The 22,374-nt window shown below is 40.7% G+C and overlaps 1 protein-coding gene across 3 annotated transcripts in view; it reads left to right on the forward strand.

The window, feature by feature from the left end:
- RFX4 (regulatory factor X4) overlaps positions 1-22,374 on the forward strand; it is a 168,160-nt gene that overhangs the window by 123,634 nt on the left and 22,152 nt on the right. For 2 of the 3 annotated variants that reach the window (XM_066263556.1, XM_066263576.1), the window contains 3 exons: positions 389-506; positions 19,386-19,505; positions 20,400-20,561. In XM_066263556.1, the coding sequence (XP_066119653.1) occupies positions 389-506; positions 19,386-19,505; positions 20,400-20,561 (400 nt within the window). The remainder of the gene's footprint in view (positions 1-388; positions 507-19,385; positions 19,506-20,399; positions 20,562-22,374) is intronic. The other variant, XM_066263566.1, reaches the window with a different exon arrangement.

The raw sequence follows: 22,374 nt of genomic DNA on the forward strand, positions 1-22,374 counted from the left end.
GGCGCGTGGCCCATCACTCACCTGGGACACGCGGATAGTAGTGTGCCCCACAGTGAGCCACCGGCCTGTGGCTCCGCAGTCACAGACCCCAGGATGCAAGCAGGGCCTGGTCCCCTGGAGGGGTGGGCTACAGGAGGCAGCACTCCACCCTCCCCTCCCCCCAGTTCAGTCGGGTCAGCATCTCTTTTGCCTGTTGGGTTCACTGGGCCTTGACAAAAGATTTCATTTTTTAATGTGTATTTTTGCTGATAAAAAAAGAAAAATTGAAAACCATTACTCCAATAGTTTGAACTGGGAAGCCTTAAGTAAGCCTTCCTATCAATTTCCAAAGACAGTAATAAATGTAAGATGAAGTCCACTTCTGTTGAAGTCATTCACTTTCTTGTAGGTGGCTGCCAAGAGACAAGGGTCCCTGAGGAAGGTGGCCCAGCAGTTCCTCTTGATGTGGTCCTGTTTCGGCACAAGAGTGATCCGGGATATGACCTTGCATAGTGCTCCCAGCTTTGGTAAGGCCACCCCAGCCCTCCCCCACCCAAACGCTTTCTCTAGGCTCTGTGTGTCGAGGTCACCTCTCGGAGTCAGCCACAGTCTTACTTGCTGTCCCTGAGGCCACAAGGACATTACCCTGAAGTGTATCTGTTCTGGGAGGACACCCCATTTTTAGAACTCTGAGGGAGAAAGATGACATTCAAGGTGAAGTACACAAATCTGAAAATGAGAAGTTTGCACACAGATGGTATTTGAGTTTAGAAAGAAATAAATAGCAGTGGCTATGCTACCCTGTTGCCAGATGTGCCCAGAGAGTACTGTTTCCACAGGACTATTTTGCAGGATTTCATGGTGTGCACTTCCCAAGACTGGGCACAGGAAGAAGCCTCTGAGTTCAACCATTTGCAAATGGCTTGATTGGCATGCCAGTGGTAGGCATACTCTCTCAACTTTGCTTTAAAAACATGCCCTAATCTGATCCCTAGGAGAGGACTTCTCTTTCCTTTTCCTTCTGTTTTACTGACCCCTTGGGTCCCCCTTACTTCCAGGAGACACCTCTCTCCCAAGTCCTCAGCTCCTGTTTTCCAGTGTATGGGGACTTGAAATGTTCCCCAAGGTGCTTCTAATAATCTCTGTAGGCAGGAACCTAATTGCTGGCATGGAGTGGACACTGTGCTATCTCGTGGGACACAGTCTTTTGTTTTTCTTCGGAAAGAATGGAGTATGCATTGAGTCCAGGTCACCATTAGCAAAGTGAGGTGGGGCTTTAAGGCATTATCTAGACATTAGAAATCTCAAAGCACTTTGGCCTCAGTTTTCTAGGCACTTCGGCACAGGGCTGTTGGTAAAATTTCTGGGTAATTGCTTCAGCTCTCTATTTTACTTTGCAAGTAGAGATGTGGTTTCGTTTCTCATTATCTCCAATTAAGCCAATCAGTTCTGGGGTTTGCTCGGGGTTTAATTTGACACGTTTCCATCTAGCTTTTTATGGTCTTGTCACCATTTTCCAGTTGTGCTATACAACCAAGTGAATATGTGGCAAAACAAAGACGGCGCTATTTTTCCTAAACAACTCCGTCCATGAAAGACTGTGCTTACCCTACTGGAGACACTTTTGTAGCAGATTGCTTTCATCTCAGCACTGGGAAGGTTTCTGAACCTGCCTGCACCGTGGCTGCCGATGCAAATTCTCTGTGAGCTGTACGTGGGGATGCTCTGGTGGCTGCTACCTGGGCAGTGCCATCAGGTGTGGCATTTTGATGACTCCCAGTTCAGCATACTTAACGTTAGCACATGCTACCTCTGGTTCTGGGAAAATCATTCATGCAGAACTGCTTTCAGTTTAGCGAATGGTTGAAAAATATTGGAGATTTTTCTCACTGTTTCAAAAATCAAAAATCAGCAATATCACCACATATACACGTCCACAAAGCAAAAGCCTCTTTTCCTTGCTTTATTTCTTTATTCTCCAATTTGCTGATTCTTAAACTGACTATGTATGTTATCAAGCACCCTTCTTTAGACAGAAAGTAATTCACTGTACAATATTCTTTTAAATTCATTTGTTTTTACTAAGTTCACAGTCAATCCAATAAAGGTAGTTTGGACAGTAGAACAATTAGGGTTTTGGGGTGAATTTATTACTAAGAAATATTGTTCCTTAAAATGTGCTTATTTCTCTTTGAACCACACACAATTTTAGGATTTACTGGAAACTCAGGCAAATGGCAAAAGTAGTCACAAATGTTTTAGAAAAGGAAAGAAAGAGATAGTAATTCAGTATCACTTTTGCAGTATTTTTCAACCCTAAATGGGCTGAAATACCTGTTTCCAAGTCCATTGCTCAAACTATCTGAAATGGTCCCGCTCCTCTGACTCATTGTTGGGTTTTGCAGCTTGGGGTGACAGGCAAGTTGAAGGAATGTGCGGCAGACAAAAGCCCAGCTCCCCCTTTCTGCCTGTATATTTAAAAGACACAGTTGGTGGTTGTGTTTGGGTCATGTGTTCCCTGTATAAAAACAGCTAATTAGGAAAAAGAGCCCTCTGTTCCCTGGTACCCTCCCCCACCCAAAAGGGCCAGCTCCTTATATAACTCCCACACGATCCTTGCTGCTGTGAATGGTGTGGACCTTTGCATTTGAGCCTAGCAGGCTGACCATCACAATGATCGTGTGGAATATGACAGTGATCCCGTGGGGGACTCTATCACCTCTCCCCAGAACAGCCTCTTTCAAAGGTAGTTGACTCCTTTCTCCTGCCTAAATCCTTTTCACTCTTTTCTCCCTCATTCTGTTTCCCTGAACGAGGCTGTGCTGTGAACTAAAGCAGCCGGACTTCCTTTCTCTGCTGCAAGCTGCAGTTTCTTGCAAGATTAGTCAGCAAAGGTAGGCTAGCAGGCGATGGACTTTTAGTCCCACTAGAGCTGAGGAAATTAGAGTTTTTATTAAAGAAACAAGCCAGCCATATTTTCAGTTGCCAGCTCTGATTGCAGTTCCTAGGATGCCAGGGTCCTGCCTCAGTGCAGATGCCTTTGCCCTCTCACCAACTGCCCTGATTTCACAGTTAGGAACACCTGGAAGGCCACAAATGTTCCCAGAAACACTTCGTACAAAACAGTTTAAAAGCAGCCCTGGGTTTGATGGCTAAAGATTGCATATCATTCCCCAGGTTTTCACTTTTTTACACACTTGTTTTCTGACCTAGCATCAAAGGTCACTCACTCGGGCAAGGCGAGAGGCCACGTGGGAGTTCTGTACCAGAGCAGCCGCCAGACCAGGGGCTGTGACCTAGCCTTCCAGTCTGATTCTCTGTGCTTTGATGGCCTGGCATAGCTCTTACCCAGAGTCTGCTCAACTGCGGGATCTTGACATTAAAACTGTTACTCAGCCTCCACCAAGCACCAGGCAGCAGGAATTGCTTTCCTTATCTGCAGGAGTGGAAGCAGGGACCTAGAGATAAGAGGGGACTTGCCCATGGACACACAGCAAGTTGAGCAGAGCTCCCCCTGGAATCTCTTATGCTAGACCTCATGTTCTCTCTGCTAAGCCACACTGCCTCCACCTCTTCTAACTTACTCCACTGCAATACTACTAATAAAAACAAGCTAATGTTTATTGTGGGCCTAATATACATGAGACTTAATATAAGGCACTTTCTGATTTCATTCTCACAGCCACCTGAGAGGTCCCCTATTCCTGCCCTCACTGTGACAGATGAGGACCCTGAAGTAGAACATGAGGCAAAGGCAGGGCAATGATAGTCATTATAACAAATGCTTAGGAAGTACGTGCTACCATTTAATGCTCTCATTAACTCTTCAAGGCAGATTACTATAGGTACCTTTTTGCAGAAATGGAAAGAGAGGTTGGAGAATTTACTTGCCCAAAATTGATATGGCAAGTGGTGGTGCTCAGTTTCACAATCCAATCTGCCTGACCACACAACCCATACTTTTTCAGTGACCACAATTAAGACAAATCGCTAGGCTCAGATGCATGGACAAAAAGGCTAGACAAATTTTTTAATCTTCATTGATAGATTTTTTTTAAAAATCCATATTAATGGATTTTAAAAAAAATTTAAACCTATGAGAAAAAAAGAACAATAATTAGACTATCATGAGTCATAAGAGGTGCCAGAAGACAATGGAATAATATTTTTCAAGCGTTGAGAACAAAGACCTGTCAACCATTATTCAAAAGTGAGGGCAAAGTAGAGGCATATTCAGTTATACAAAGACTGAGAGACTTTGGTACTCATAGAATGTCACTATGGGAGGATGCATTTCAGCAAGAAGAAAAATATAGCCACAGTGAAGGTCTGGAATACAAGAAACAACAATGTTCTAGTTATTTTTGCTGTGTAACAAATTACCCCTAAACTTAGTGGCTCAGAACAATCATTTCATTATGCTTATGGGATCTGTTGGTCAGGAATCTGAATAGGGCACAGCAGGGATGGCTTTTCTCTGCTGTGATATCTGTGACCTTGGATGGAAAGACGTAAAAGCTGGTAGTGAATTGACACCTGGAGGTATCTTCACTCATTTGGCTGGTGCCTGGGCCAGGACGACTAGCTGACGGACTGGTGCCTTTGGGTGGCCCTTCCATGTGGCTTAGTTTCCTCACAGCACAGTGGCTTCTGAAAACAGTTCCCTTCTCACGTGGTGAGCTCAGGGCTCTACATAGGAGTGTTCTAAGGAGGAAGCCACATTTCCTTTTATGACCCAATCTCAGAAGTTAAACAACGTCACTTCCTCCACACTTCATTGGTCATTGCAATCACAAGCCTACCAATACTGAAGGGGGTGTGTAGCCCCCAAATTCTTCCTGTAAGAAATGTGGAAAGATTTTGAGATGAGAGAAAAAAAAATAAATATGTAAACAAATTCAATTAACTACTAATTATAATTTGAAAACCAATTATTGTGTGTTTAAAAAAGCTAACACCAAATTCTAGGAAACAATACAACATGGGGTGATGGGAAGAGAATCTTTAAGGAATAGATAAAGCCGGAATGTCTTGGAATACTAAAGATAGCCCCATGGTGAGGACACTGGTGTTCATTTTAAAATTCTCTAGACATTTCTATATAAGAAAAATTGAACTTTCTCATAAGAAAAAAAAAATGCTTTGATTCTATAACATGTAATTATGTTACCATGTAACAATAACCAAACAACAAATCTTTTGTCTCTGGCCTGATACCTTCTTCCATAAGAGGCTCTGATGCTCATTAGCTCTGTGACTTTGGGCTTCTTATTTAAACCCTCTGAGCCATCATTTTCCCATGTATTAATTAAGTAATAATATCTTTTTCCTGGTGTTTGAAAATTCAAAGAGCTAGCACAGTGCATATACTAAGTGGTCAGTGCTTGCCCATCTGATCCATTCATCTGGCAAGTTTTCACTGAGCCTCTACTGAGTGCCCAGGGCACGGTCCTGGACACGGGTGTAGAGCAGTAGGGGAAAAACAGATAAAAATCCCTGAATCTATGGAGCATAGCGGAGGGAGGCATTGATAATGATAACTATAGTATAACAAATGGTGATAAGCACTAAGAAGAGAAATGAGACAGCGGGGTTAGCAGTGATTGCCTTTCTTGTCTGTCTCTGTCTTGGATGCTTTTCTCTCCTCCCACCCCATCCCAGTTTCCTCTCTCCCTCCCTCCCCCACCATCCTTGCCCTCCTTGCCCCCTCCAGTCCTTCTGTATCTCCTTTTTACTTTCCCCTGTTCTGTTTGAACTGCTCCCGTAGTCATGACACCCTGGCACTGAACTGCTTGTTGTCCAATAATCTTAATGATTTATTTCTGCTTACTAAGGACACTGTAGCTTTTTAGAAACTACAGAGCTTTATGTCTCCTTTCTACTCAGAACACTTAGCACAATAGTAGGCAGGTAGCAGGGGCCCTGCAAACTCACTGTTTGAAAGATGGTTGAAAATGATCAAACCCACTGGGAACCGATCAGAGCCATTAAGGAAGAGATTTTGAAGTTCCATGTGCATACTTCCCCCAGCTCTGATTTTTTCTAGTTAGTGTGATTCTAGGCAAATTACTTCTCCTCATCAGATCTTTGTTTTTTTTTTGCCTTATAAACAGGAGGGTTTTGTGGATGATTTCTAAGGTGCCTGCCTGTGTTAAAACTGCTAGCCTAAACTCAGTTTTATCATCTAGAGTTTTCCATCCTAATTCATTGTTTTATACTATGTTTCTTTCTATCCTTGTTGGCTCAGAGCAACATGTCAGCAAATATTTCTTCATTTTGGAGATAGTTCCCTTTTAAGCATTTGATGTTGTCTTTTGACTTCTTAGAACATTAGTAGCAAAAAGAACCTTAGAGATGGTAACAACAGTTACCATTTGTTAAGCACCTAGTGTATACTTTCATTATAGTACTTCTGTAACAGGTTTTCCTGTCCCCCTTTTAGAGGGCCACATTGCAGAATGATTGAAGAACAATTACAGAATCAGACAGTCATGGGTTCAAGTCCCAGTTCAGCCACTTAATAACTGTGTGACATTGGACAGTTCCTATACCACTCTAACACTTTAAGATTCAGTTTCCTCCTTTGCAACAGAGGAGTACCACTAATCTCCTACTGTTATGATGAGGATTAACTGCAACAATAAATCTACAGTGGTTAAACATAGTGGCTGCCACAGAGCAAGGACTAGATAAATGGCTTAATTTGTTTTTAACATTTACAAAGAGTAAGTCATCTAAGGTCCCGGTGACTAAGTGGCGGAGCTGGTCCTTGACCTGGGCAGTTTGACCCAGCACCCATGCAGTTACCTGCAATGCTGTACCTCCTCAGTGGTTCACGAGACCCATTTTGGGAAAATGGATGGGAAGTTTAGTTTTGGAGACTACACCTCACAGTGACTCAGGAAAACCTGAACCTTGCTGAATTCCAGTTGAGGTAAAAAAAAAAAAAAACAGACACAGCCCCTTGGGGATAGAGGAAGAATGTGGAGAAAGTGCAAGATGGCGACTTTGGCCTGGAGCCCTGTGGGCACAAGGATGGGAGGCGGTGGCAACCTCGTAGAGAGAGAGTAAAGCAGTAGATGCCCATGACCTGCTGGGCATCCGGTGGTTTCAGAGTTAAGCCAAAGATTTTCCTGCATAGCTTTCCTAGCCCAAAATAATGAGGTGAAAGGAGTAGGATGGGGGTGTGGGCAGAGGCCAGGCACAATTAAGGAGAAAAATGATAAATTCCACTAAGGAGGAGTCACCCAAAAGCCCACAGGTGGGCCCTGTCATCTTTTTTCTGAGATTTGAAAGGGCATGCAGCTCGCCGTTCAAATGGGCCTTCCAGGGACAAAGTCCTTATGCATCTGGGTCTAGTGCTCTGAGGAGACCAGCCTGGATGGTATGCAGGGGAATGGGAACAGGTTTTAAAGCCAGACCAAACTGAGGCAAAGCCCTCCTTGATTACTCATGAAGAGACTTATTTCCTCTTCCATAAGAGAGGAGAATACCACCTATCTTAGAGTTTGTTGTAAGGACGAGACCTGGGTTAAGTACTTAGTAGCGTTCTTGGCACATATAGTCACTCAGTAAATGTTGAGTGTGATAATGATGATGACGTGATGATGACAATGGTAGTAGTGATGCTGATGACGACAGAATCACAAGAGAAATAAAGCCAGCGAGTCTCGTGAGGCCTCTGTATAAGCACACTAGAGTATATGGGGAAGGGAACATTTCCCCTTTGCTCTTACAACCTCTTGAGTGGCCACATGATCAAATTGACATGAGACAGGTTAACAGGAAAAAAATAACAAACTTTAATGACCAGTATGTATGTATATACAGGGCTCCATAAGAATAGGGGCCCGAGAACAAATCAGGCAGTTGATATGCCATTCTGAGCTGAGAAGAAAGGGGATTGTGGTTGGGACTTCAAACCACAGGAAAGAAATTCATATGGAGTTGAAGAAGCAAATGTTTGGTAGATAAGTGCTTGCTGGGACATCTTTCCCAATGGGGTGCAGCACTTAGCATGATACCTAGATCCATCCATATTATTTCCAATTACTTCATTCTTGTTTATGGCTGAGTAATATTCCATTGTGTATAAGTACCACAACATTTTATCCTCTGGTGTATTGATGTAGAACCTAAAGAACAAAATAAATGAACAACAAAATAGAAACAGACTCACAGATTCAGAGAAATGGACTGATGATTGCCAGAGGAAAGAGGGCTTTGGTAGGATGGGTGAAAAAGGTGAAGGATTAACAAGTACCCACATTGTACAAAATAGTCACAGGAATGTAAAGTACAGCATAGAGAATATAGCCAATAATATTGTAATAACTATGGTGCCAGGTAAGTATACTTGAAATATCAGGGCACCACTTTGGAAATTATCTATAATTGTCTAACTACTATGCTGTACACCTGAAACTAATATAGAATAGAATTGAATGTTAACTACAATTGAAAATAATATTTTCTAATTGGGGAAAAAAAAGAAAAACACAATGGGACAGAGAGGACTTTAATCCAACGGGCCTCACTAGGATCCTACCTGTCACACATTAGTTTGTTTGTTTTTTAATTTAATTTAATTTAATTTTATTTTTAATTTTACTAGGGTGACATCAATAAATCAGGGTACATTTGTTCAAAGAAAACATGTCCAGGTTATTTTGTCAATCACTTATGTTGCATACCCATCACCCAAAGTCAGACTGTCCTCTGTCACCTTCTATCTAGTTTTCTTTGTGCCCCTCCTCCTCCCCTTTTTCCTCTCTCTCCCCCCCCATAACCACCATACTCTTATCAATGTCTCTTAGTCTCATTTTTATGTTCCACCTACGTATTGAATAATGCAGTTCTTGGTTTTTTTCTGATTTACTTATTTCACTTCCTATAATGTTATCAAGATCCCACCATTTTGTTGTAAATGATCTGATGTCATCATTTCTTATGGCTGAGTAGTATTCCATAGTGTATATGTGCCACACCTTCTTTATCCAGTCTTCTATTGAAGGGCTTTCTGGTTGTTTCCATGTCTTGGCCACTGTGAACAATGCTGCAATAAACATGGGGCTGCATGTGTCTTTACGTATCAATGTTTCTGAATTTTGGGGTATATACCCAGTAGAGAGATTGCTGGGTCATAAGGTAGTTCTATTTTCAGTTTTTTGAGGAACTACCATACTTTCTTCCATAATGGTTGTACTACTTTACATTCCCATCAACAGTGAATGAGGGTTCCTTTTTCTCCACAGCCTCTCCAATATTTGCTATTACCTGTCTTGTTAATAATAGCTAATCTAACAGGTGTGAGGTGGTATCTCATTGCAGTTTTGATTTGCATTTCTCTAATAACTAATGAAGATGAGCATCTTTTCATATATCTGTTGGCCATTTGTATTTCTTCCTGAGAGAAGTGTCTATTCATGTCCTCTTCCCATTTTTTTTATTGGATTGTTTGTTTGTTGTTGGGTTTTATGAGTTCTTTGTATATTTTGGATATTAGGCCCTTATCTGAGCTGTTGTTTGAAAATATCATTTCCCATTTAGTTGGCTGTCTGTTTATTTTGTTGTCAGTTTCTCTTGCTGAGCAGAAACTTCTTAGTCTGATGTAGTCCCATTCATTTATTTTTGCCTTCACTTCCCTTGCCTTTGGAGTCAAATTCATAAAATGCTCTTTTAAACCAAGGTCCATGAGTTTAGAACCTATGTCTTCTTCTATGTACTCTATTGTTTCAGGTCTTATAGTTAGGTCTTTGATCCATTTTGAATTAATTTTAGTACAAGGGGACAAACTCTAGTCGAGTTTCATTCTTTTGCATGTGGCTTTCCAGTTTTCCCAGCACCATTTGTTGAAGAGTCTTTCTTTTCTCCATTGTGTGTTGTTAGCCCCTTTATCAAAAATTATTTGACCATATATATGTGGTTTTATTTCTGGACTTCCTATTCTGTTCCATTGGTCTGAATGTCTATTTTTCAGCAAATACCATGCTGTTTTGATTGTCGTGGCTCTATAATATAGTTTGAAGTCAGGTATTGTAATGCCCCCAGCTTCGTTCTTTTTCTTTAGGATTGCTTTCGCTATTCGGGTTTTTTGTTTTTGTTTTTGTTTTTTTGTATTTTTCTGAAGCTGGAAATGGGGAGAGACAGTCAGACAGACTCCCGCATGCGCCTGACCAGGATCCACCCGGCACGCCCACCAGGGGGCGATGCTCTGCCCACCAGGGGGCGATGCTCTGTCCCTCCGGCGCATCGCTCTGCCGCAACCAGAGCCACTCTAGCGCCTGGGGAAGAGGCCAAGGAGCCATCCCTAGCGCCCGGGCCATCTTTGCTCCAATGGAGCCTCGCTGCAGGAGGGGAAGAGAGAGACAGAGAGGAAGGATGGGGGGAGGGGTGGAGAAGCAGATGGGCACTTCTCCCGTGTGCCCTGGCCGGGAATCGAACCCGGGACCCCTGCACGCCAGGCCGACGCTCTACCACTGAGCCAAATGACCTATTTGGGGTTTTTTTATAGTTTCATATAAATCTGATGATTTTTTGTTCCATTTCTTTAAAAAATGTCATTGGAATTTTGATGGGAATTGCATTAAATTTGTATATTGCTTTGGGTAATATGGCCATCTTGATTATATTTATTCTTCCTATCCAAGATCAAGGAATATTCTTCCATCTCATTGTATCTTTTTCGATTTTCCTTAACAATGGTTTGTAGTTTTCATTATATAAGTCCTTTACATACTTTGTTATGTTTATTCCTAGGTATTTTTTTGTTGTTTTTGCAATCGTGAAGGGGATTATTTTTTTGAGTTCGTTCTCAAATGTTTCATTGTTGGCATATAGAAAGGCTATGGACTTTTGCATGTTAATTTTATATCCTGCGACCTTACTGTATTGGCTTATTGTTTCTAGTAGTCTTTTTGTAGATTCTTTGGGGTTTTCGATGTATAGGATCATATCATCTGCAAAAAGTGATACCTTTACTTCTTCTTTTCCGATATGGATGCCTTTTATTTCTTTGTCTTGTCTGATTGCTCTTGCTAGAACCTCTAGCACCACATTAAATAAGAGTGGAGAGAGTGGACAACTCTGTCTTGTTCCTGATTTAAGGAGGGAAAGCCTTCAGTTTTGTGCCATTTAATATGATGTTAGCTGATGGTTTATCATATATGGCCTTTATCATGTTGAGATATTTTCCTTCTATACCCATTTTGTTGAGAGTCTTAAACATAAAATTGTGTTGTATTTTATCAAAAGCCTTTTCTGCGTCTATTGATAAGATCATGTGGTTTTTGTTCTTTGTTTTGTTGATATGGTGTATTACATTAACCGTTTTACGTATGTTTAACCATCCTTGAGATTCTGGGATGAATCCCACTTGATCATGATGTATTATTTTTTTAATATGTTGTTGTATTCAATTTGCTAGTATTTTGTTTAGTATTTTAGCATCTGTATTCATTAGAGATATTGGTCTGTAGTTTTCTTTTTTTGTGCCATCCTTGCCTGGTTTTGGTATGAGGGTTATGTTGGCCTCATAAAATGTGTTTGGAGGTATTGCTTCTTCTTCAATTTTTTGGAAGACTTTGAGTAGAATAGGAACCAAGTCTTCTTTGAATGTTTGATAAAATTCGCTGGTATAGCCGTCAGGGCCTGGACTTTTATTTTTGGGGAGGTTTTTAATGGTTTTTTCTATTTCTTCTCTACTGATAGGTCTGTTTAGGCTTTCTGCTTCTTCTTGACTCAGTCTAGGAAGGTTGTATTGTTCTAGGAATTTATCCATTTCTTCTAGGTTGTTGTATTTAGTGGCATAAAGTTTTTCATAGTATTCTACAATAATTCTTTATATATCTCTGATGTCTGTGGTGATTTCTCCTCTTTCATTTTGGATTTTGTTTATATGAGTTCTTTCTCTTTTTTCCTTGGTAAGTCTTGCCAAGGGTTTGTCAATTTTGTTGATCTTTTCAAAGAACCAGCTCCTTGTTTTATTAATTTTTTCTATAGTTTTTCTGTTCTCTATTTCATTTATTTCTGCTCTGATTTTTATTATCTCCTTTCTTCGGCTGGTTTTGGGTTGTCTTTGTTCTTCTTTTTCTAGTTCCTTAAGGTGTGAAGTTAAGTGGTTCACTTGGGCTCTCTCTTGTTTGTTCATATATGCTTGAAGTGATATGAACTTCCCTCTTATCACTGCTTTTGCTACATCCCATAGATTCTGATATGTCGTACTGTCATTTTCATTTGTCTGTATATATCTTTTGATCTCTACGCTTATTTCTTCTTTGACCCATTAATTTTTTAGAAGTATGTTGTTTAGTTTCCACATTTTTGTGGGGTTTTTTTCCTCTTTTTTGCAGTTGAATTCTAGTTTCAAGGCTTTGTGATCAGAAAATATGCTTGGTACAACTTCGATTTTCTGAATTTGCTGGTGTTGTTTTTGTGGCCCAACATATGGTCAATTCCTAAGAATGATCCATTTACACTAGAGAAAAATGTATATACTGTTACTTTGGGATGAAATGTCCTGTAGATGTCTATCATATTCAGGTGCTCTAGTGTTTTGTTTAAGGCCAATATATCTTTATTGATTCTCTGTTTGGATGACCAATCTAGAACCGTTAGCGGTGTATTGAGGTCTCCAAGTATGATTGTATTTTAGTCAGTTTTTGTTTTAAGGTCAATAAGTAGCTGTCTCATATATTTTGGTGCTCCTTGGTTTGGTGCATATATATTAAGAATTGTTATGTCTTCTTGATTCAGTGTCCCCTTAATCATTATGAAATGACCATTTTTGTCTTTGAGTACTTTTGCTGTCTTGTAGTCAGCAATATCAGATATGAGTATTGCTACACCTGCTTTGTTTTGGATGTTATTTGCTTGGAGTATTGTTTTCCAACCTTTCACTTTGAATTTGTTTTTATCCTTGTTGCTTAGATGAGTTTCTTGTAGGCAGCATACAGTTGGGTTTTCTTTTTTAATCCATTCTGCTACTCTGTGCCTTTTTATTGGTGAGTTTAGTCCATTTACATTTAGTGTAATTATTGATACTTGTGAGTTCCCTATTGCCATTTTATAAATTGCTTTCTGTTAGTTTTGTGTCTTGTTTGATTCTTCTCTTTTGTTTTTCTATCTTTTGTTTTCGCTTGGTTGTATTCCATACATCTTTCCTCTGTTGCTGTCTTTTTTAAATCATGTGCTTCTGTGGAGGTTTTTTCAATGGTGGTTACCGTTAAGTAGTGAAAAGGGTTCCTACCCTGTTCATTGTAGTGCACTATCTTGTGAGTACTTTTGCACTCCATCGTCCTTTGCTACTGTTAATCTCCATCCTCTCCACCCCCCCTTTTTTGTTGTTGTTGTCACAATTTAAATTTGGTTTTATTGTGTTCTTGGTGGAGCTTTTACTTGTGGTTTTGTTTTGTTTTGTTCTTTTTATCTGGTTGGAAAACCCCCTTTAGTAATTCCTGGAGTGGGGGTTTTCTGATGATAAATTCCCTCATCTTTTCTATATCTGTAAATGTTTTTATTTCTCCTTCATATTTGAAGGATAGCTTTGATGGGTATAGTATTCGTGGCTGAAAGTTCCTTTCTTTCAGGACTTTAAATATTGGGGTCCACTTTCTTCTAGCTTGTAGAGTTTCTGTTGAGAAATCTGATGATAATCTAATGGGCCTTCCTTTATATGTTGTATTCTTCTTTTCCCTGGCTGCCTTGAGAATTTTTTCTTTGTTGTTGGTTTGTGCCAATTTCATTTATGATGTGCCTTGGAGTAGGTTTGTTGGGGTTAAGAAAACTCAGAGTTCTGTTTGGTTCTTGAATTTGAGGCTTTAGTTCTTTCCACAGACTTAGGAAGTTCTCATCTATTATTTGTTTGAATATGTTCTCCATTCCATTTTCTCTCTCTTCTCTCTCTGATATACCTATTAATCTTATGTTATTCTTTTTGATGGAGTCCTACAGTTCCTGTAGGGCTTTCTCATTTTTTTTAATTTTTGAGTCTCTTTCTTCTTCTCTCTGTTGTGCCTCAAATTCCTTGTCTTCTATGTCACTAATCCTACCTTCTATCTGGCCTGTTCTATTAGCTAAGCTTGTTACCTCATTTTTCAGTTTATGAATTGAGTTTTTCATCTCTGTTTGATTTGTTTTTATAGTTTCAATTTCCTTGGTAATGTATTCTTTGTGTTCACTGAGTTGTTTTCTGAGCTCCCTAAATTGCCTTTCTGTGTTTTCTTGTATATCTTTGAGTATTTTTAGGATTTATATTTTAAATTTTCTGTCATTTAGCTCCAAGGTTTTCAATATATTAAATTTTTTTTTCCATAGATTTTTTCCTCATCTATCTGTGCTACCTCTCTGTCTTTTGTATCCATGATATTCAATTTCCTTTTCCTTAATGGCATCTGAGGGTGGTTTTTTGATAGTATTAATGAGAATTAATAAAGAATAAATAGTTAAAAATAAAAAAAAAAAAATATTATTTTTCCCCCTTTTTTTTTCCTCTCCTCTCCCCTCCTTCTTGAGAAAATCTTGTGGTGAACTGTGAATTATATTGTGCTAAATAGAACAAAAACTACCTATAATGGAGGGCCTGAGTTGGGGAGAAGTGATAAAGGGGCAAAAAAGGGGGTATGGACCCACAAAATGCAAAAAAGGGAAAAATTTGGGTCAAGAATAAAATGATTTGCTTTTAGGTGATGGTTGACTAAGAGATATGATGAGAAGAATAAGAGGAAAATGGGGGAAAAAATTAAAAATTACTATTGTATTTAGTGGAGCAAGAACTAGATAAAATGGAGAGCCATGGTTGGGAGCACTGCTAGTGAGTTAAAAAAGCGAAGTAAAAAACCCCCAAAGCTCCACAAAGAAAAATTTGAGTCCCAGAGAAAATAATTTGTTCATGATTGAGGATTGAATGAGAGGAAAGGTGAAAGAGAAAAGAAGAAACTAATATAGAGGGAGAGGGAAAAAAAAAGAAAGAGGAAAACACAAAAAGTATAAAAAAGAATAAAAGGGGAGAGAGAGAGAGTTAAGGGTTTTGGAGTGCAACCCTCATAGAGAGAAAGGAAGAAGAAAGAAAAGATAATGGGAGATGTAACACTTATGGGTAGTGTAGTTCAAGGAGAAGAGAGAGTAAGACTGGCAGAGAATTAAACAACCAAATTGGAAGAGGAAGAAAATAATCAAGACAAGAATATAAGAGAAACAAATGAACAAATATAATAAAATGGGATAGGTTATAAAGTCTGTGGATTATTCTCAATTTTGAGAGGTTATCTTCTTGCTTTTTCTTTTCTCTCCCTCTTCCTGGTTGGTGACTCTGTACCCCAGGTTCTGCCCCTGTGGCACACTTAGGTAGAGGTTTGCAGTTGATAAGTCTCTATGGTGATGTCATATATTGGGCTTCAGTCTCGTTGACAGTCAAGGCTCATTAGCATTTGCAGGCTCCGCCAATGAGAGAGTCCGTGTTTCCGGAGCCTCTCTCCTAGTTTTTCCTTCCTGAATTAGTAGCCTGATGATCCAGCTATGGGGTTGCTGCTGCCTCTGCCTGGAGAATAAGAGGCTCAAAGAGCTGGCAAATCCCCACTCTATTCCCACTCAGCACAGGGCTCTGGGTAAGGCTAGTATAATCAGGTGGGGCTTCGGCCCACACAAAGACCTCTGACTCTGCCCCTTTGTCCAGGAACACGGGCACCCACTCCCGAGGGAATCTCTCGCCCACTGTCTGCGCTTGCCGACCAGGGGATCAGGCTGGCAGCCTCTCACTCCCAGTGAGGCGCCCCGCCCACATGGAAAAGTTTGAGCATAGGGAATTTCGCTCCCACTCACTCCCCGTGTGCTGCTTTTTGGGGCGCAGGGGTGACCCCAAGACTCCAGTTTTGGCCTACAGAAAGGCCTCTGACTCTGCCCCTCTGTCCGGTAACACAGGTGCCCACTCCCGGGGCTCTAGGAGGAATCTCTTGCCCACTATCTGCACGCGCTGACCAGGAGATTGGGGCAGATGGCTGTCCCAAGTACCTTTCTTTGTCTGGGTTTGGTGCAAGCATTAGCTTGTGTTGACTGGGTTGCCACAAGCGCAGTTTTTCCTCAGCTTGGATGTCCGTGCCATAGCCTGGTTCGGACATTTGTGCGGCAGTCTGGTTCTATTCACACCCTATGCCCACCTTAGTTCCTATACTCTCAGTTCCCAGTGAAAGCAGCCCTTATTTAAGTTAGTGAGGTAGGCAGAGTGTTTCTCCCTCCTTATTTCCTTCGGGGTTGATTATATATTTAGTCAATTTTTCGCTCGATCAGACCTTCGCGTTTAGTGTGGAACTTCTGGAGGCTCCAAGGATAGATTTTTCTGTCTCTGGTTGAAGATCTTGTTGAATTTTGGGGGAGATTTATGGGTATCACCTCTTATGGTGCCATTTCTCTGACGTCACTCCCCACACTAGTTTATATTAAAGACAGTTGCCTGTGACGTTATCTCCCTTCCTAGAGGTCCTCTATCTAAATTCTCCTGGGCAGTTGGAGGAATGTCAGAGGTTTCTCCTGAGTCTTTTGTCTCTTAAAAATAACGAGCTTACCAAAAAATCATCAGATTTACATGGAACTATAAAAAACCCCGAATAGCCAAAGCAATCCTAAAGAAAAAGAATGAAGCTGGGGGCATTACAATACCTGACTTCAAACTATATTATAGGGCCACGACAATCAAAACAGCATGGTATTGGCAGAAAAAAAAGACACTCAGACCAATGGAACAGAATAGAAAGTCCAGAAATAAAACCACATATATACAGTCAAATAATTTTTGATAAAGGGGCCAACAACACACAATGGAGAAAAGAAAGCCTCTTCAATAAATGGTGCTGGGAAAACTGGAAAGCCACATGCAAAAGAATGAAACTGGACTACAGTCTCTCCCCCTGTACAAAAATTAACTCAAAATGGATCAAAGATCTAAACATAAGACCTGAAACAATTAAGTACATAGAAGAAGACATAGGTACTCAACTCATGGACCTGAGTTTTAAAGAGCATTTTATGAATTTGACTCCAATGGCAAGAGAAGTGAAGGCAAAAATTAATGAATGGGACTACATCAGACTAAGAAGTTTTTGCTCAGCAAGAGAAACTGATAACAAAATAAACAGAAAGCCAACTAAATGGGAAATGATATTTTCAAACAACAGCTCAGATAAGGGCCTAATATCCAAAATATACAAAGAACTCATAAAACTCAACAACAAACAAACAAACAATCCAATAAAAAAATAGGAAGAGGATATGAATAGACACTTCTCCCAGGAAGAAATACAAATGGCCAACAGATATATGAAAAGATGCTCATCTTCTTTAGCTATTAGAGAAATGCAAATCAAAATGGCAATGAGATACCACCTCACACCTGTTAGATTAGCTGTTATTAGCAAGACAGGTAATAGCAAATGTTGGAGAGGCTGTGGAGAAAAAGGAACCCTCATACACTGTTGGTGGGAATGTAAAGTAGTACAACCATTATGGAAGAAAGTATGGTGGTTCCTCAAAAAACTGAAAATAGAACTACCTTATGACCCAGCAATCCCTCTACTGGGTATATATCCCAAAAACTCAGAAACATTGATACGTAAAGACACATGCAGCCCCATGTTTATTGCAGCATTGTTCACAGTGGTCAGGACATGGAAACAACCAAAAAGCCCATCAATAGATGACTGGATAAAGAAGATGTGGCACATATACACTATGGAATACTACTCAGCCATAAGAAATGATGACATTGGAACATTTACAGCAAAATGGTGGGATCTTGATAACATGATACGAAGCGAAATAAGTAAATCAGAAAAAAACAGGAACTATATTATTCCATACGTAGGTGGGATGTAATAGTGAAACTAAGAGACATTGATAAGAGTGTGGTGGTTACGGGGGGGAGGGGGGAATGGGAGAGGGATAGGGGGTGGGGAGGGGCACAAAGAAAACAAGATAGAAGGTGACAGAGGACAATCTGACTTTGGGTGGTGGGTATGCAGCATAATTGAACGACAAGATAACCTGGACTTGTTATCTTTGAACATATATATCCTGATTTATTGATGTCACCCCATTAAAAAAATAAAATTATATATAAAAAAAAAACGAGCTTACAATAATCCATATTCCCCAAAGAGCATATTTTGGGGTGGCAAACTCTGCTCCCGTCAAGGAAAATAGGATAAGGTGGTCAGCTAATAGGGAGGTGGGGAGTTTTGGACATTCTGTGGGACAGCAGGATACCTATATGGAGATGTCCCCTGGGGATCTGGTGACATGGGGCTGGAGATGAAGGCTGGGCCCCTCTGTGACACTGGCATTTGGGAAGCCTTGATCGCAGCAGACATGAGTTGAACACCTACCATATGTCAACCATTCCACTGTCCATGGGGGCAGCAGGACATACAAGTAAAGATGATTTTAAATTAATATATTATCTATTAATTTTATTATCATGCACAAATACTTGACTTGCAAAATAGGAATAAAAATACCTACCTTAAAGGGTGTTTGTAGATATTAAATTAGAGAATATATGGCTTTGAGCATAGAAACTGGCATATTGTAAAATCTTTTAAAATGATCATTCACATCCTTTCTTATGAAATAACTTATTTTAAATTAAAAATGGAATTACTTGAAAATATCAAATTCTTTCAATTTAATAATTTTTCTGAGAACCATGTGCTAAATGGAGGTCTCAGAAACATTTAAGGAAATGATTCACTTGTTGCAAATTTAAAATTTCAATTCTACCCTGGCCAGATGGCTCAGTTGGTTAGAGCATCGTCTCAAAGCACAGAGGTTGCCCATTTGATCCCTGGACAGGGCACATATAGGAACAGATAGATGTTCCTGACTCACCCTCTTGTCCTTCCTTTCTAAAATCAATAAAATAAACATTTAAAAATATTTTTCAATTCTAGAATTAGGTAATTGGCAGATACCAATGCCCATACCATGAACATCCTTGAAGTCCAATTGGGGAACTAAGGTAGGCTTGTGGGAGAAATAAGACTGGAAGACACGACTTCAGTAAATGCTGAGAAGGTGACGGTGCTGACGTGGATGAGACCAGTACCCGTGTGAGAGTTCAGAAGCATTTGGACAGATGGCTCAAATGGTGCCATTTTTGACAGTGTCATATTAGTAGATTAAGCAAGGAAAATATTCCATTGCCACAAGTGTAAATGACACTCAGCTATGCTAAGCACTAGATTAGGTTGAGGATACAGCAAAAAAGAGCAACCCCTGGCCGTGAGATCATCTCTCGGTGGGGAACGAGTCTTGAACAGATGGTTAGAGTGCAGTGTAACTTGTGCTGCTGACCAGGCAGAGGGGGCTTACAAGAGCTGACATGACTTACTTACCCTCCTGTTTGGATCTTTTCTCACCAGGGTCTTTCCACCTAATTCACTTGATGTTTGATGACTACGTACTCTACCTGTTGGAGTCCCTGCACTGCCAGGAGCGGGCCAACGAGCTCATGCGAGCCATGAAGGGAGAAGGCAGCACTGGTAAGGCAGCACTGCACTGGGCACAGCTCCCCCCGACTGGTAGCCTTACATCCATGCCCTCCACTTCTAGCTCTGCACCCTAAAGAATGCAGTGATGGGGAGCAGGTCAAGTGGTGGGAAATCAATGTCTCTTTCTTCTTTAGAGTGGCATTGCTTTGCATGCCATGAGGGTGAAGGGAAACCAATGAAGGGTTTTAAGCAGAGAAGTGTCATGACACAAATTAGAAAGAATATATTTTTTATTATTTTTTTTTCTGACAAGTAATTTTATTTTTTAAAGACTTTAAATTATTACATTGGACTAAGCTTTTCTTGTATTCATTTCTTATATAATTATCTTTATATATTGTTTGATATTTGCTTATTTTACCTGAAAAAGAGAGTTAGATTGTATTAGTTGTTTATCCCAAAACACAGAGTTACAATTATATATCTTACATCTTCTTTATCTCTTCATCTGTTAGTGGTTGCTCAGGTTGTTTCCATTTCTTGGCTATTTAGAAATAATGCTGCAATGAGCAGAGGGGTACAAATATCTTTTCAAATTAGTATTTCCATTGTTTTTCTTGGACAAATACCCAGAAGTGGAATAGCTGGATCATATTATTTTGTTTTTTAAAAGGTTTTTAAAATTGATTTTAGAGAGAGGAGTAGAGGGAGGGAGAGTGCAAGAGAGAGAGAGAGAGAGAGATTGATTAGTTCCACTCATCTAAGCATCCATTGGTTGACTTTTGCATGTGCCCTGAGTGGGGATCAAACCCATAACCTTGGTGTATCCTGATGATGTCCACTAACCTAACTGGCCAGAGCAGAATATTTTATTTTTTAAAGCCCCTTAAAGATAACTTGCCTTGACCTTTGGCTCTAAAAACCCACCCTTTTCTGTATCGACAGCAGAAGCCCAAGAAGAGATTGTCTTGACGGATGCTGCCCCCCCAACCCCTTCCCCAGTGCCTTCGTTTTCTCCAGCAAAGTCTGCCACATCCGTGGACGTGCCGCCTCCATCCTCCCCTGTCAGCAACCCGTCCCCTGAGTACACTGGCCTCAGCACCACAGGTAACGGAAGGTCTCTCGAGGCTTTGAGTGGGATGTTGACATTGAAAGCAGAAGCTCTCTGGATAAACATTCTTCTCTCCAGTCCCTGCCCCCCACCCCACCAACAAGGTCAAAACCTGAGTATTTTCCTGCATTTATAGATTATTTGCAGTTATCCCTTTATTCGTCTGTACATATTCTTTATGCTTCTGTTTTCAAGATGGCAGATTAAGTGCATGATAAAATTTTCACCCCCTCCAAAACCTAGCCATACTAAAACGATTAAAATGCTATCAAACATAGATTAATACACAGCCATTATTGAAAACAAGAAAGGGGACTATCTATGAACCACAAACTGAGAGACATCTCTGGAAAGTGGGGCAGACAAAAGCCACATCCCAAAGCTGCGGCAGCCATAATTAAGATGGGGAATACCGAGGTGCAAACTCATGCTGGGGGCCCAGGGAAGGAAAGAGTCTGGGCAGGTGTAAAAGAAGAGCTCAAAGGGGGTGGATTTGAGCTGGAACTTGACTTGGATGAAAGTATAGCAGAAGGGCCTCCCAGGCAGAGGACAGTGTGAGCACACGCACAAGGGTGGGGAAGCGTGGGGCCTTTCCAGGGAGCGGCAGAGTTTGGTGAAAATGTCACAGGTCAGTGGAGGAGTCGTGGAAGACTGCAAAGGGGAGGTGGAGCACATCCTAAAGGATCCTGAATGCTAGGACAAGGTTTGAAAATGGAAAAGTGATGTTATAGGATAGTAGGAGCTAGTTGCTAATGTGCAAATGTTACCTTATGATATACAAAGGACCTTTGCATACTGGTCTCACTTGATATTCTCAGTAACACTGCAAAGTAGATATTGTTTCATTTTATAGAAGAAAACTGAAGGGCGAGCAAGGTGAAATTCCTTGTCCTGGGTACCATAGTCCATAGTAGACAGTTATGAATCCAGGTACTTAATTCAACAAATGTCCTTGCTCACAAGACTTGTGGAAGTGATATATTGTATGTGGAATATTCAGTAAGTGTGAGCTAATGAGATATAATAATAATGAGAGAGAGAGAGAGAGAGAGAGTATGTGTGTGTACACCTCCAGACATGATTACAATCCGATGAGGTAAGAAAGGCCAAGTGCTTTGTTAACAAGAGTGCTGTCCAGTTAAGAGGGTATTGCTATTAAGGCCTGTAATATGACTACTTCTCTAAGAATGCTGACAGAATTTACAGGGAGAAGCAGTCAGTTTCCTTCCCATCTGAACTCCAGCAGGTGGAAGAAAGGTAAGACTCAAGGGCAGCAAAAGACACGAAGGCCTCAGCTAACAGGAGAGGAGTGGGTACACAGGAGCAAAGGCAGAGACAGCCTTCTACTATATGGGCCCTGGGTGTGGCTGGGGCAGGTGAACAGACCAGTCTTTGTGGAGTGGAGGGCTTGGTATGACTGTGATAAGGAACTCATTATCTTTCTATTCAAATCTGCTCTATTTCCCCCAGTTACCGAAGCTCCAAATCTGGGCGTCAGCTTCAAATCTTTCTTCTCCCCCAACTCCTATATCAGGATCACCTAAGCTACTATAACAGATCCAAATGTGGATGGAGTCAGCACAATGAAAATCTGTTTCATGCCTGAAGACAGTGCCAGCAGGGTGTTTAGGTCAGAGAGGAGGCTCTCTGTAATAACAACCACTTGGAGTCATGTGCTCCTCCAGTATAAAGCTCCAGCACACCCCAGGGCAGTGGTTCTAAAAGTGTGGTCCATGGACCAGCAATATCAGCCTCTCCTGGGAACTTGTTGGAAATGCTCATTAATAGGTCCCCTCGCAGACCTACTAT

Source organism: Saccopteryx bilineata, chromosome 1, assembly GCF_036850765.1.
Source record: "Saccopteryx bilineata isolate mSacBil1 chromosome 1, mSacBil1_pri_phased_curated, whole genome shotgun sequence".
NCBI classification, from domain to species: Eukaryota; Metazoa; Chordata; class Mammalia; order Chiroptera; family Emballonuridae; genus Saccopteryx; species Saccopteryx bilineata.